This window comes from Podarcis melisellensis, assembly GCF_964234715.1.
Source record: "Podarcis melisellensis genome assembly, chromosome: 10".
Lineage (NCBI taxonomy): Eukaryota > Metazoa > Chordata > Lepidosauria > Squamata > Lacertidae > Podarcis > Podarcis melisellensis.
The window spans coordinates 40,818,210-40,831,292 of record NC_138542.1 but is presented as its reverse complement, the minus strand read 5'-3'; the positions used below and the strand labels follow the sequence as shown (position 1 = coordinate 40,831,292).

The 13,083-nt window shown below is 40.9% G+C and overlaps 1 protein-coding gene across 1 annotated transcript in view; it reads left to right on the top strand.

Annotated features, from left to right (window-relative positions):
• Positions 1–13,083, top strand: part of FGD6 (FYVE, RhoGEF and PH domain containing 6) — a 58,737-nt gene that overhangs the window by 33,964 nt on the left and 11,690 nt on the right. The window contains exons 6-13 of the mRNA XM_081926620.1: positions 321–472; positions 1,607–1,763; positions 4,091–4,178; positions 7,392–7,442; positions 8,632–8,690; positions 9,551–9,622; positions 10,707–10,775; positions 11,832–11,915. Coding sequence (XP_081782746.1) covers positions 321–472; positions 1,607–1,763; positions 4,091–4,178; positions 7,392–7,442; positions 8,632–8,690; positions 9,551–9,622; positions 10,707–10,775; positions 11,832–11,915 — 732 coding nt within the window. The remainder of the gene's footprint in view (positions 1–320; positions 473–1,606; positions 1,764–4,090; positions 4,179–7,391; positions 7,443–8,631; positions 8,691–9,550; positions 9,623–10,706; positions 10,776–11,831; positions 11,916–13,083) is intronic.

Sequence of the window (13,083 nt, the reverse complement as noted above, 5' to 3'; positions counted from 1 at the left end):
TCAAACAGCTTTCCATTCTAGTAGATCAGAAAGAGAAATGGATTGTGGCTAGGTATGGTATTTTCCAGGCACATTTTCTCCAGAAGTTGTACCTATTTTCTTCAGTAAGCTTAAGCGTAGGATCAGCTGTGCCTGAACTTCCCTTCTTTTCCAAAGCACAGAAGTGAGAGTGTCTGACCTTGGACTGCATATCTGGTCCTGGAGAATGTGGCCAAATGGGCCTTCTGCATGTATACAAGGGAAATAGTGTGACCTGTATTAGTTGCTTGGAGACCAGATTTTCAGAAGCTCTTTGTGTGCCTGTGTTTGTACTCTAACAGGATTTCCGGGATTCAGTAGCACATGCTTCCAGGCAACTTGGAAAGCCAGTCATTGAAGACAGGATCCTGAACCAGATCCTGTACTACCTACCTCAGCTGTATGAGCTTAATCGGGACCTCTTGAGAGAACTCGAAGAGCGGCTGTCCCACTGGTAACTACATATTCAGAGCACAGATTCCTGCCTACTTATTGGTTAGAATATTGGGATATTCAGGCTTCTAGTATTGTGTGCTGTTTTTAGACCACAAAGTTGAATTACGAATATATGATGTTGCAATGCAGCTATTTTTGAACTGAGATTTTCCCTGGATGTGTGTGTGTGTGTGTGTGTGTGTGTGTGTGTGTTTATGTACTCACATATATTAGTAGTTTGCAGCTAGATTGGCTATTGGGGTCAAAGGTACTAAGTTCCTTTCCCTCTTCATCTTTACTTTCTATGACCAAATCACTCCTGACTAAATGAGCCTTTTTTTAATGTCATTTGACCCTGCTTGGCTGTGTTTGCTATTTTTGCCATAGGCTATTTGGGTGGTTGGGGCTGAGCCAGGTCAGGACTATGATAAGGGAGGAGGAAGGCTTTAACTATTTGTTCCACCATACTCCTAGTCAAGCCTCCTGCTGCCATTTGGCTGCTAATTGCAGTGGGAAAATAGCAGCCATTGGTACCAATGGGTGCTTTCCTCCCACTTTGAATAGCAGGCATCCCCCCACATCTGGATCAGGGCTTTGGCAGAAAGGGTTAAAGCTCCACCTACCCCAAATGTCTATATGTGAAAACTCTCTTTCTCTCAAGGCCAAGCAACATTAATAGCATCGTGTTTTGTTAGGGCCTGAGTTCTGCTAGGCAGTGTAGCAAGGATGGAAAAGGAGATGGAAGAAAATCTGAATTTTTGTCATACCTTTTGTTCTTATGAAGCCAAGTCAGATAAATCTTGACTAGGCTTACAAGGGCCCCTCTTTTTACCTTGAAGGGTATATATGAAGAAGTGAGGCTTGTCCAATGGCCAGGTTTAGCTCAAAGGCTACTAGCTGCCCCCTTCTGATTTAGATGCCCGTTTCAATAGCAGTCCTCTGGAACATGTTGTTAAATTGCAAACACTTTCATTCTTAACACATGAAAGGGACTGAGCAGGGGCTCGCAGAGGAGGCCTGGGGGTGGGCACTGTTTTCCCAGGATGGAGGTTGAGGTCCTTGTGTAGAAGGAATAGAAAGAGGGAGAAATATGCCCCCTCCGTCATGCATTCTTCAGCTTTAAGTTCTAATTGTCCACGGTGTTAAATTCTAGGATTGACCACCAGCGAATTGCTGATATATTTTTGAAAAAAGGACCATACCTAAAGATGTATTCAACGTACATCAAAGAATTTGATAGGAATGTAGCTCTCCTAGATGAGCAATGCAAGAAGAACCCTGGGTTTGCTGCTGTTGTTCGAGACTTTGAGGTAATGGAACCTTTTATCAATGGTGTCAGATGATACATTCCATCTTTTGACTTTTGTTTTCTCTAAGGCCTGGTTTGTACAATGCCAGAATACAAAATGCACACACATGTCTCTTGTCGGATACAGTGTACATATTTTTTTCACTTTTGGTCACTTTTTAAAATGCATGTGAGCAGAGATTCTACACATCCCCCATAGTAGCTTGGATCTTTTTTAAAGGATCAAGAAGCAAGCGATAAGAATAACATCTGGTAAGCAACACATGTACATCGTATTTGGGCATAATATGTAACTGGAAATAAGTAAACATTCTCTTTACGATTACTGTATAACCAACGTTCTGCAGGGGAAGTACAGCAGAGCAAACAACTGGAAATTTAAAACACCCAAGTCAGAATTCTAACTGAAACATTCAGTCTTAAAAGCACTGATTCTTCAAAGATACAATATCATGAAGAGTGTCTTGGAATCTTTTGTGATCAAAATATTTCGTTTGCCATATTGTAGTTTACAAAATGTATCTAGTTCTGTTGACAGATTTATAAAACCTATACAGTGGTGCCCCGCAAGACGAACGCCTCGCAAGACGAAAAACCCGCTAGACGAAAGGGTTTTTCCGTTTTGGAGACGCTTCGCAAAACGAATTTCCCTATGGGGTTGCTTCACAAGTCGAAAAAATCTTGCGTCCCCCGGCGGGTTTTTTTGGGGTTTTTTTGCCCTTTTCCTAAGCCGCTAAGCCGCTCATCAGCTGTTCCGCTGATAAGCCGCTTAACAGCTGATCGCTGGAAGCCGCTTGACAGCTGTAGCGCTAATCCGCTAAGCTGTCAATGGGCTTGCTTCGCAAGACGAAAAAACCGCTAGACGAAGAGAATCGCGGAACGGATTAATTTCGTCTAGCGAGGCACCACTGTACATTTAATGAATTGGCAGAACCTGATATGGAAAGCAACAATTGAAACTGATATATATTTTATTTTATGAAGTTTGATGACCGTGGACTTACAGCTAGCAAGGAGGTTTGCATCAGATGCAATTTGGCAGCAGCATTCTTTGTCTGTTCTTTCATCCAGTGAAATGTATAACTGAGGTTAAGAAAATAAATGTAAACAAGAAAGGAAGTAATATTTTCTCTATTAATGAGGCTCTCATCAGCCCTGTACAAGTCTTCTGTCCGCAATAAATGACTTTTTCAGGCCATTTGAACTGAATGGAATGTTAGAAGCCGGTCAAGCCTCTTGGCTGAGTCTCTTTCCATTTGAGATTCAGTCTTCTGCCAAAATGCAAATCCAAAGCATCGTGCTGCCATGTTTCCTTAGTTATTGCTTGTTGAGTCTATACCATATGTTGATCTGAGGCACCATGCGTTCATCTAAATTAGTCCTCAGATTTGTAGAAAATCCTTATTTTCTATCACACTTTGCTGCTGCCTGTCTGCTTTGTATGTGGCGCTAAAGTAGCCACAATTATACTTTGCTCATATGGGGGTGTGGAGGAAATGATCAGAATGGTGAAGCTGTTGTTGTCATAGCATGCTGATATGTTGGCTAAATTCTACATCTATATAAATGTGAGCCAGCCTAAAGTCTTCTGTTAGTTGCTTGTAGGGTGAGCATTTGGGGCTTTTTAGTTTAGAGAAAAGGGAAATAAAAGGGGACATGATTGAAGTGTGTAAAAGTATGCATGGTATTGAGAAACTGCATAGGGAAACATTTTTATCCCTCATAATCAGGGCCCCAGAGTAAGACCTTTGGAGACCCTAAGCACTTAAAAGATTTTGGTGCCCCCATATAGATCTAATTCAAAATATTGATTCATTTAATGGCTAATTCAGCCCTGCTCTTAATACTAGAACTTGGGGACATCTAATGAAACTTAAATGCTGGAAGATTCAGTACAGTCAAAAGGAAATACTTACTTTGCCCCTTCCAACTCTACAATTCTATGATTCTGTGATTCACAAACACATCATTAAACCATGGAATTAACTCCCATAAGAGGCAGTGATGTCCACCAATTAGACGGCTTTAAAAGAGGATTAGACAAATTTCTGGAGGATAGGGCTATCAGTGGTTACCAGATAACTATACTCTACCTCCACTATATGCTTCTGAATACCAGTTGCTGGACTAGATGAGCCACTGGCTTCATCAAAACTTCTTTCTGCAAAGGCAAAACCACAATTGAATAACAGCCCATTTTTAAAAAAAAAGAAAGAAAAAACCAATACAGCTTGCAGACAGTAGCAAGAGTAAACTGTTTGGTCTGGTTCAGGCAAGTTGTTTTAAAAGAATGTTAAGTTTCAAAATCCTGGGTGTTTTCTTTTTCAGATGAGCTCCCGCTGCGCAAACTTGGCACTGAAGCACTATTTGCTTAAGCCAGTTCAGAGGATTCCCCAGTACAGGCTGCTTTTGACAGGTAAGAGCTAAAAGTCAATGCTCTACAGGTAGCAAACCTCAATTCACTAAGAATATTTTTACCTGAATTCAAATGCGCAAAAAAATTATTGTACAGAGAAATTCTTCTGCAGTGGATAAAAATGCAAAGGAAGAGCACAGCTGATTCTTTTTCGTCTTCTGCTGAATAAATGTTGATGGTGATAAGCATCAGGGCTATGATGTTATGCTATGTTTCCACAGCTGTTCATTCTGGTTCTGCTGTTCAGGGGAGAACAGTATTGATTTCAAAAGGGAAAGGGAAGCTCTGAAAACTGATATAATATAAATATTTTTCTTATACCAAGTGTTGATCCATGCATATTCTCTTATTTTGGTCATGTTGTTATAGATTTAGCTATAGTTAAAAAAACAAATCCATACTCTACTACTCCTTTGTAAAATTGACTTTCCTTTTTTCCCTATTGCCATAAGGCAATCTAAAAACATTTATTAGGATATATTCCCTATAGAGCATGGCAGGACTTCTGTGTAAACACGCATATGATGGCACTGTAACAGAATCCTTGCTCTTTGATGTTGAGAGTAGTCTATGGATTCTGCATAGTCCCACCTCCCCACCTTGGCTCCTTTCTGCTGTTTCCTTACCAGTGTGTGGGAACTTCAGCCACCTATGGACATCTAATATGTCTCACTGGTCATGCCCTGAACATATAAATGCCCTTTACTATGAATCTACACAAAAAGTTGCTTTGAAATTTCCTGAATTGATGGCCACTACATGCGACCGTACACATTAGCATTGCCACGAACCCGAAAGTGCCATGAAAAGGGTCAAAAATGGCCCTAAAAGAGTGTGAAAACACCAAACATGTTCAAAAACAGAGTGTAGCAGAAATATAAGGTTTATTGCTAAAGATGCAGAGAACATGATTTATGCTGAGTTAGTGAATTCCACATTATTGAGACTTCCTCACTCTATTTCTTTTTCTTGTGTAGTGTAAGTGCTTTGGCAAGTCAGGAGCTGTAAATGTTGGGTTTGACATTATTGCTCTTGGGCTTTGAGAAAGACCGTATAACAAAATGAAGAAGAAACTAATTTCACAACCTGTCTTCTGCGGGTCTTCTGAGCATCATTTCTGTTAAGAAGCTCCTCAGCTGAATCCTCAAATATAGGACTCAATGAATAGTCAAGGGTGCTAATTACTCTGATGTAGAAAAGGGATGTGCACACCAATTTGCTATACATAATATAGCTTGTTACATAAAAAATACTTTCTCTAAAACACTTCTATACATATTGGCTTAGAGCCATTGCCCTTCCACAAAGGAAAAGACCCCTTCATTTATGAGATACAGGAGAAGCACTCTCCAGAAGAAGCAATTTTTGATGATTCCCTGCAGCTCATAGCACTATTTCCCATAGTCTTCTGGAGGGTCCACTAACCCTCTGGAACAGCTTTTCTGGAGCACAGGAGACTACAAGTGAGAAGGAGAAATAAACAAACATCACCTTTTCATCCCCACTTCCTGCAGCAGGTAACATAGATCAAAAACCTTGCACATGCAGGATCTCGAGTTGAGCTCTGGGATGCCCTAGCTTTACTTAATTCCTGACGGACTGAATTCCAGGAGCAAAACACAGCAAAATGAGAAGGCCTTCCTCTGACTCAAGAGTGTAGTCATTTCTTTCCCTTCCTCCTGTTTATTCATATCCACTTGGCCTTCCTCACCTTTATCCTATAAACTATTATTATTTGTCGCATCCTTCTCTAGGGCTTGTCTGCTTGCCAGAAAAATATCCACTGCTTTGCTTTTCTCAGCTGCTGTATAAATAGTAAGAGTTCTTTCACTGCTGCTTATGACTCTGCAAAAATGCTGTGTTTGCCTAGAAATTACCGTGTGGAATTTTGTCCCCCATGTTGTCATTGTGAAAAAATCCAAGTCTGTAACGTAAACTTATAGTTAGTGCTTGAGGTTGAAGAAGAGCAGTGCTAATTACTGTACTGTAAACTCAGAAAACCACTGGGGAATAATCACCACTTCTGTGTGAGAGATCTGCATGAACACGCAGTCAGAAAGATCAGCCAGACTGCTGCTGTTAATCATCCCAGACTGGCAGAGAAGTTATTGAAGGGGTGGTGGCTGGTCACATGATGCAGCCACTTTGCAAAAAAAGCTAAGCAGGTCTAGGTCCTCTCCAAGCTTCTATCATGAGATCCACAATGGAAATAATGGTGCGTCATAAGTGCAGTACAGTGGTACCTTGGGTTACAGACACTTCAGGCTACAGACTCCGCTAACCCAGAAATAGTACCTTGGGTTAAGAACTTTGCTTCAGGATGAGAACAGAAATCGTGCGGCGGCGCCAGCACAGTGGCAGCGGAAGGCCTCATTAGCTAAAGTGGTACCTCAGGTTAAGAATGGACCTCCAGAACAAATTAAGTTCTTAACCCGAGGTACCACTGTAAATAAATCACCTTTTGTGTGTGTTAGCAATCCCTCAGAGGTAAAAGGCTGTCCAGTCTGCCCATTCAGTCACAATCTACTTGTGTCTCCTGCCAACCATTTTAGAAGCTTAACAGCACTGCACTTGCCTGGCTGTGTTTCAGTCTGACCCCTCCCCCAACCTATTCTTTCTTACCAAGATGCTTGCTGCCTTCTGGGGGGGGGGGAGAAGAGAGCAAGCACCATATTTATGCTGCCTTTATGTTTTAAAAAAATCATAAACCATATAACAAAAAATAGATTAGGGGGCAAAATACATATGCATTTTAAACCTACAAATATAACATGAAACCTAAGCAACAATGCGATGGAACTAAGGGGAATAAAATTATTCAATCATCTCAAAGCGTCGTAATTTAAAATGCCTGGCATATAGAAAGATTCTAACATGGCACCAGAAATAATACAGTGTTGGTGCTCAGTATGCCTTCCTTGGGAGGGCATTTCAATGTTTCAAGAAGCACCAGGGAGATCCTCTCCTTAATATATGCATAAGGCACTTCTAGAAATACCGTGGACCAGTGCTTAAACCACGTGCATTCAGAGTACATTTCAGCTACATTAAACATGTTTAAGTCCCTTTGAAATCAGTGAGTGTGAGGACTTTTTGTAAATGTGCAAACCTTTTCGGAGACGTAATAATCTTATAGCTCAACTGGGCCACCTAGAGGTTCATTGTAATAACTTCATCCAGTTCTCTTGCTTAATAACATTTCTCTTTCCACAGATTATTTAAAGAACCTCTTAGAAGATTCGGCTGACTTCAGAGATACTCAGGGTAATTGCTTTTATAGTAGTTAGTCCATAGTTTAATAAAAAAAACACATCTTCTTGAATTTATGGGTGTGTGTTGTTTCATTGGTGGCACAGCCACAACAAGGCTGGATCCAGAGTTTCTGCAAGGGAGAAAGTTTCACTTTCAGGTTTCTTGGGTTACACTTCTCTTGCAGTGGCCTGCATGTTTGCTCTTAGGATTGGGGCGCATCCTCTGAACAGCAGGAAAGGTGGCATAGGAAGCTCCCAGGGTGAGGAAATTGCCAGAGATTTCCTTGCTTCACTTCCAGTCATGTTTGTTTGTTTGTTTGTTTGTTTGATTAATTAATTAATCCCTGCCCATCTGGCTGGGTTGCCCCAGCCACTCTGGGCATCTTCCAACATGTATAAAAACACTTTTTTTTATCGGTGGGGGGAATTAAATACCTCCTGATATAAGCACCACTGGTTCAGGAATCCATGAAGGTCAGAAATAACTTCTACAAGGCCAGTGCTAATGCTCTGTGTTATATTTGCGGACTATTTTAAGGCTACAGGGGTTCCTGATATAAAAACACTGAGGGATCATGGGGTATGAACTCTTCTGTGTCAGGGGGCAAAGGCCATATTATGTTTGACTGCAAACCTTCCTCAGGCCTAATGTAGCCTGATAGCTTTTAGTTGCCTCTGTTGAGAAGATAAGCTTATTACTCTCACAGTTGGGAGGTTTAAAATCTCATGCATTCTTTCCTATTTTCCTGATGTTTCTTGATGCTGTGGAAATGTATCCCCCCCACGCCAACTACTGTTTTAAGATTTATTCCAGTGTCCTTACCTTTTCAGGAATCGTTTTCAGGTATAACAACTTTAGAAAACATACCCAAAAAATTACCTTCCCCAACCCTCCCTGTTGAGCACAGTAGTGTCACTTATTATTATACAGATGATTTCAAATTAAATGAAGGTGTCTTGCCATGTCCCCATGAGTAGTGAGTGGTCGATAATCATGTTTCTTTGTTAATGTATATGAAATAAATCTAAACCATATTGCATAAAAAAATTCTGTTCTTGTATTTTCCCCTTGATCTTGAACTTTGTTGGTCAACTTTTACATTAAGTGTGGAAATACAAGGTCCTTTCCATTAAACTTAGGTGTCTTTAATACTGACACATACTGTAGTCAATGCTGAAATACATTCTGTTTTGTTTTCAAGATGCTCTTGCTGTTGTGATAGAAGTGGCTAACCATGCTAATGACATCATGAAACAGGGAGTAAGTATCTCAGTTACGGAATAATGATGGTGATAATAATTATGATTATAAATATTATTTATCTATTAATCTCTTCCCATGAGGCTTCCTGTAGTGATTTATGATATAATATTAACATATATAAAAGCCACATATATAAGAAAAGTCAAATGAATAACATATAAATTTTAAAGCATATATATTATATCATCCATTTAAAAGAACAGCCCATATGAAAAATCAGTTCAAATACTATACAGACAAAAACTGGGATAAAGACTTCCATTTTGAAGCCTTTTTGAAAGGACAGTTTAATATGGTTTTCAGCAGCTTTGTGGGGTTTTATTTCTCTCTGTCTGTCTGTCTGTCTGTATTTTGCCATTTTACTTCAGCTGTATACTAGTAAGCTCAACCTTGTGGATATCAGTTTGAACCATGACACATTTGTGTTGCCTGGAAAGCTCATAGATCTCTAGATAGAAGACATGATTATACATGACTTTAATGGGTCACTTGAAGCAACTTCAGTTTTTTTACAAATGAGAAACAAGGGAGGGAACATGGAGCTTTTTACTATTATGGGCAGTGTGTGTTAAATTGTGGAGGCCTGTGTGGAGCTAACCCTGCAGTTTTAGGCCCTAAGGCATAAATCTCCTGTGTTCAACTCCTTTAATTCAGCAAATATTACTTTTCGGATTTGTGTAGTATTTTTCATACTGGAACATATCATAGAATATGGAAGTGTGTTTGACTTCAACACTTCTAGAGCCAATTAGAGTGAGCAACCTGTGTGGCTCCCTGGTGTTCACAGAGGATTCTTCCACCATGGAACTTTTCATCAGTTTGTTTACAAGAACTTTATTTATGCTTCCACCCTCTAGGACAACTTTCAGAAACTTATGCAAATACAGTACAGCTTAAACGGTCATCATGAGATTGTACAGCCAGGGAGGGTAAGTTCACCGACAAACAAACAGTAGGTTGTGAAAAGCAAACAAACCTTAGTGTGTGAAAACTACTTTTAAGGCCCATTTATAGGTTTTAGTTCTAAAAGGGAAAAGGAAGATCTGGGGTTTCTTTTTCTTTGTTTCATCAGTCACCTCCATCTGTGACAGTAACTCTTGCCTCTGCAAAGGCAAAGGTGCTAATTCCTGTGATGGGAATAAGACAAACAAAGGTTTGTGCCACTTCTGTAGCCCATTAGTCTAGTTTGTAGTGCACTGTGGGGGTCTGCTTAGACCAGTGATGGCCAAACGTGGCCCCCCAGCTGTTTTGGGACTACAATTCCCATCATCCCTGACCACTGATAGCTAGGGATGATGGGAGTTGTAGTCCCAAAACAGCTGGAGGGCCAAGTTTGGCCATCACTGGCTTAGACCAACCTTGCTCAACCTGGTGCTGTGCAGATATTTTGAACTACCAACTCCTATCATTTTGGCTGACTGATGGGAATTATATATCCATATGTTGGGAGGACACTAGGCTGGAAAAGTCTAGCTTAGGCCAACCAACCAAACATTTGTCCATAAGAGCAAACTCCTAGGGGCTGAGGTCCCTTTGGCTTCCCCAATAAAATATTTGAGGGGACCCCCCCAAAAAAATTGATGGGTATTGCCATACAAATGGTGTGTGTGCATCAAGTCATGTAATTGATTAGGTGGGGCAGGGCTTACCTTCTCCCCGCCCCCCAATATTTTATACAAGTTGGCACCCCATATTTGCCCAGGCCACATTACCATACTGCCTCTGGGCAGAATGAGTAGGTCCCATTCCCACATGACTTGCAAAAGCAGCATCCTGGCCTTACAGACTACTTCTAGTACTATTAGTAGCTGTTCCTCTCCTAGCAATCTCACCACTGCTCTTTTAGCAGTGCCCTTTCCTGTGTCTACAGTATTGCTCTGTTGTCTTATTGGGCGCTTGACTAGTATGTACTTAATACTGTGTTTGAAAACGGAACTGCTCTCGCACTCTCCTTGGGAGAGTTTTATACTCCTAGCAGCTGACTACATTTTTTTTGCTTGCTTGAATGCCCAGGTCTTTTTGAAAGAAGGAACGTTGATGAAACTGTCCAGGAAGGTTATGCAGCCACGAATGTTTTTTTTGGTAAGATGCCATGGATGTTTTTACATACCTAATGCTAGAGTGATTTCATAATGGTGCAGTCTGTCCCCACTGCAATTTCAAAAACAAAAGCTAGCAACTCCAGTTAATGGTTTTGAATAATTTCTATTTCAGTTTATACTATCATTGTCTCCTTTTCACAGTGGTTTTATGAATAAAGCATCTTTTCTCTCTTGCTTGATGGTTTTTATGTAGCATTTATTTTTGAAAAATGTTCTGCTCAAAGTCTGAGGTTCTCTTTCAGATGCTTCAGGGTCTTTGATCAAATACAATCAAGGCAACTATTTAGCATTTAGCTATACTTGTAATGTGATTCTTTTAATCCTAGAATAATGTTATTAAAAATGATTCTTTGCTTATCAAGGAAACAAGGACACACTACAAAAGCAAGTTTCTAATATTTAAATTGCCAGATCTGAATTTGATTAAGCTTCATGCATTCAACATCACTTGAGTTAACTTTGCAAGAAAAAATAATAATAGTTGTTGTTGTTGTTAATGTTAATGATGATAAATGGTCCCAGTGAATTTTGGCCACAGCGTGGCTTCCTCTGCATGGAACTTAATGAAATCCTTGTGCTGAGTAGCCCACACATGGGGACCTGAGGAGAAAAAGGTCACAGGATGTTCCTAACAGAGAGGACAAACTTGGGTCACCCCTTGCCTGGCTACAGAATATTGTTATGGGCCCAGCATAGCCTGGGGACGGGGACAGCCTGTCCTGCTTCACCACCTAAGGTGGAAGGGGAATGGGCCCCCTGCCAATCCCACCACTTCTGTCATCATCAAATGCACACACACACACACACACACACACCCCACTGAAAGGGGGACATTCTGCAAGGCCTTGCTACTTGTCTTTTCTGCCCCAGGGGCAGGAAAAACAAGAACAATGGGGGAACAAAGAAGGCAGAAAGAGGGCAGAGATGGTCTTTTGCACCTTGCTCTGTGTCGGAGGAAGATGATATGTGAAACGTACAAAAGTCCCTATATGTTACATGTAATTTCAGTTACTTTTAAAAAATATTTATATTGCAGTTTAATGATGCTCTGCTGTATACAACTCCCGTACAGTCTGGAATGTATAAACTCAACAACATGCTGTCACTGGCTGGAATGAAAGTGAGTAGATAAAATTTCTTCTGTAACATGTTTTTGTCACTCACAGGTTGAACGCCTGCCCAGACATTTAATGTGTGCTAAGACATACTATAATGCTGATAAAGAGTACAGTCTTTCATTTACTGATAGCCTTTTATGCTTCTTAACTTGCTTGAGAGCCAGTGTAGTGTAGTGGTTAAGAGCGGTAGTCTCGTGACCTGGGGAACCGGGTTCGCGTCTCCGCTCCTCCACATGCAGCTGCTGGGTGACCTTGGGCCAGTCACACTTCTTTGAAGTCTCTCAGCCCCACTCACCTCACAGAGTGTTTGTTGTGGGGGAGGAAGGGAAAGGAGAATGTTAGCCACTTTGAGACTCCTTAAAAAAGGGAGTGAAAGGCTGGATATCAAATCCAAACTCCTCTTCTTCTTCTTGTTGTTACGTGTATCTTTCCCTGCTTCACTAATAGTCCCAGGGTACATTCATAGATAAAAAAATGTAACATCAAGTCGAAAATATACAATCTCATAAAATTGTATTAGTTTGTGATCAAAACAATTTAAAACAGTATTTAGTTGAAGGAAGATACCTTATCTTTGTACAATACAGTTCACCACAGTCCCCCGCCCTTCCCCAAAGGCTATGCCAACAAAAGACATACTGTGCAAGATCTGTCTTTGAGGAAAGTGCACTCCACAACCTGGGAAGGGGAGCACTGCAGAATAGGCCCCCTCTCATGCTACTGCTCTGAGAAAAAATGGCCTGGTTTACATGTTACATTAAGCCAAGCTATGCCTTAGCATAGCACAGACTCCTAGGGAGGAGATCATGACCACTTTGCCTCTCTGCAGTAATTTTGCTGCTGTACCATGCTGAATTTAGCCATGGCTTGACATGTTGTTTGAACGCAGGCTTCTGGTTTAAATCCCTCCAGACTAACCATGAGCAGTAGCCGAGGATTGTTCTTGGTTTATGGCTCATGGCTACTCTGGAGAGACCAGAACTACGAGCCCAGATATGGATGGCATGCTAAAGTGAAGGACTGAGGAGGAGTGAATCTGCCACGATCTCTTCACTGGGAGTTGGTACCTTCACTCTTAGGCATGTTTCAGCTTACTGTGATGTGCGAACCAGGCCAGATATTTTCATCATTCCAATATCTGGGTTTCCCAGATTAAAAGCTATTTTTTTA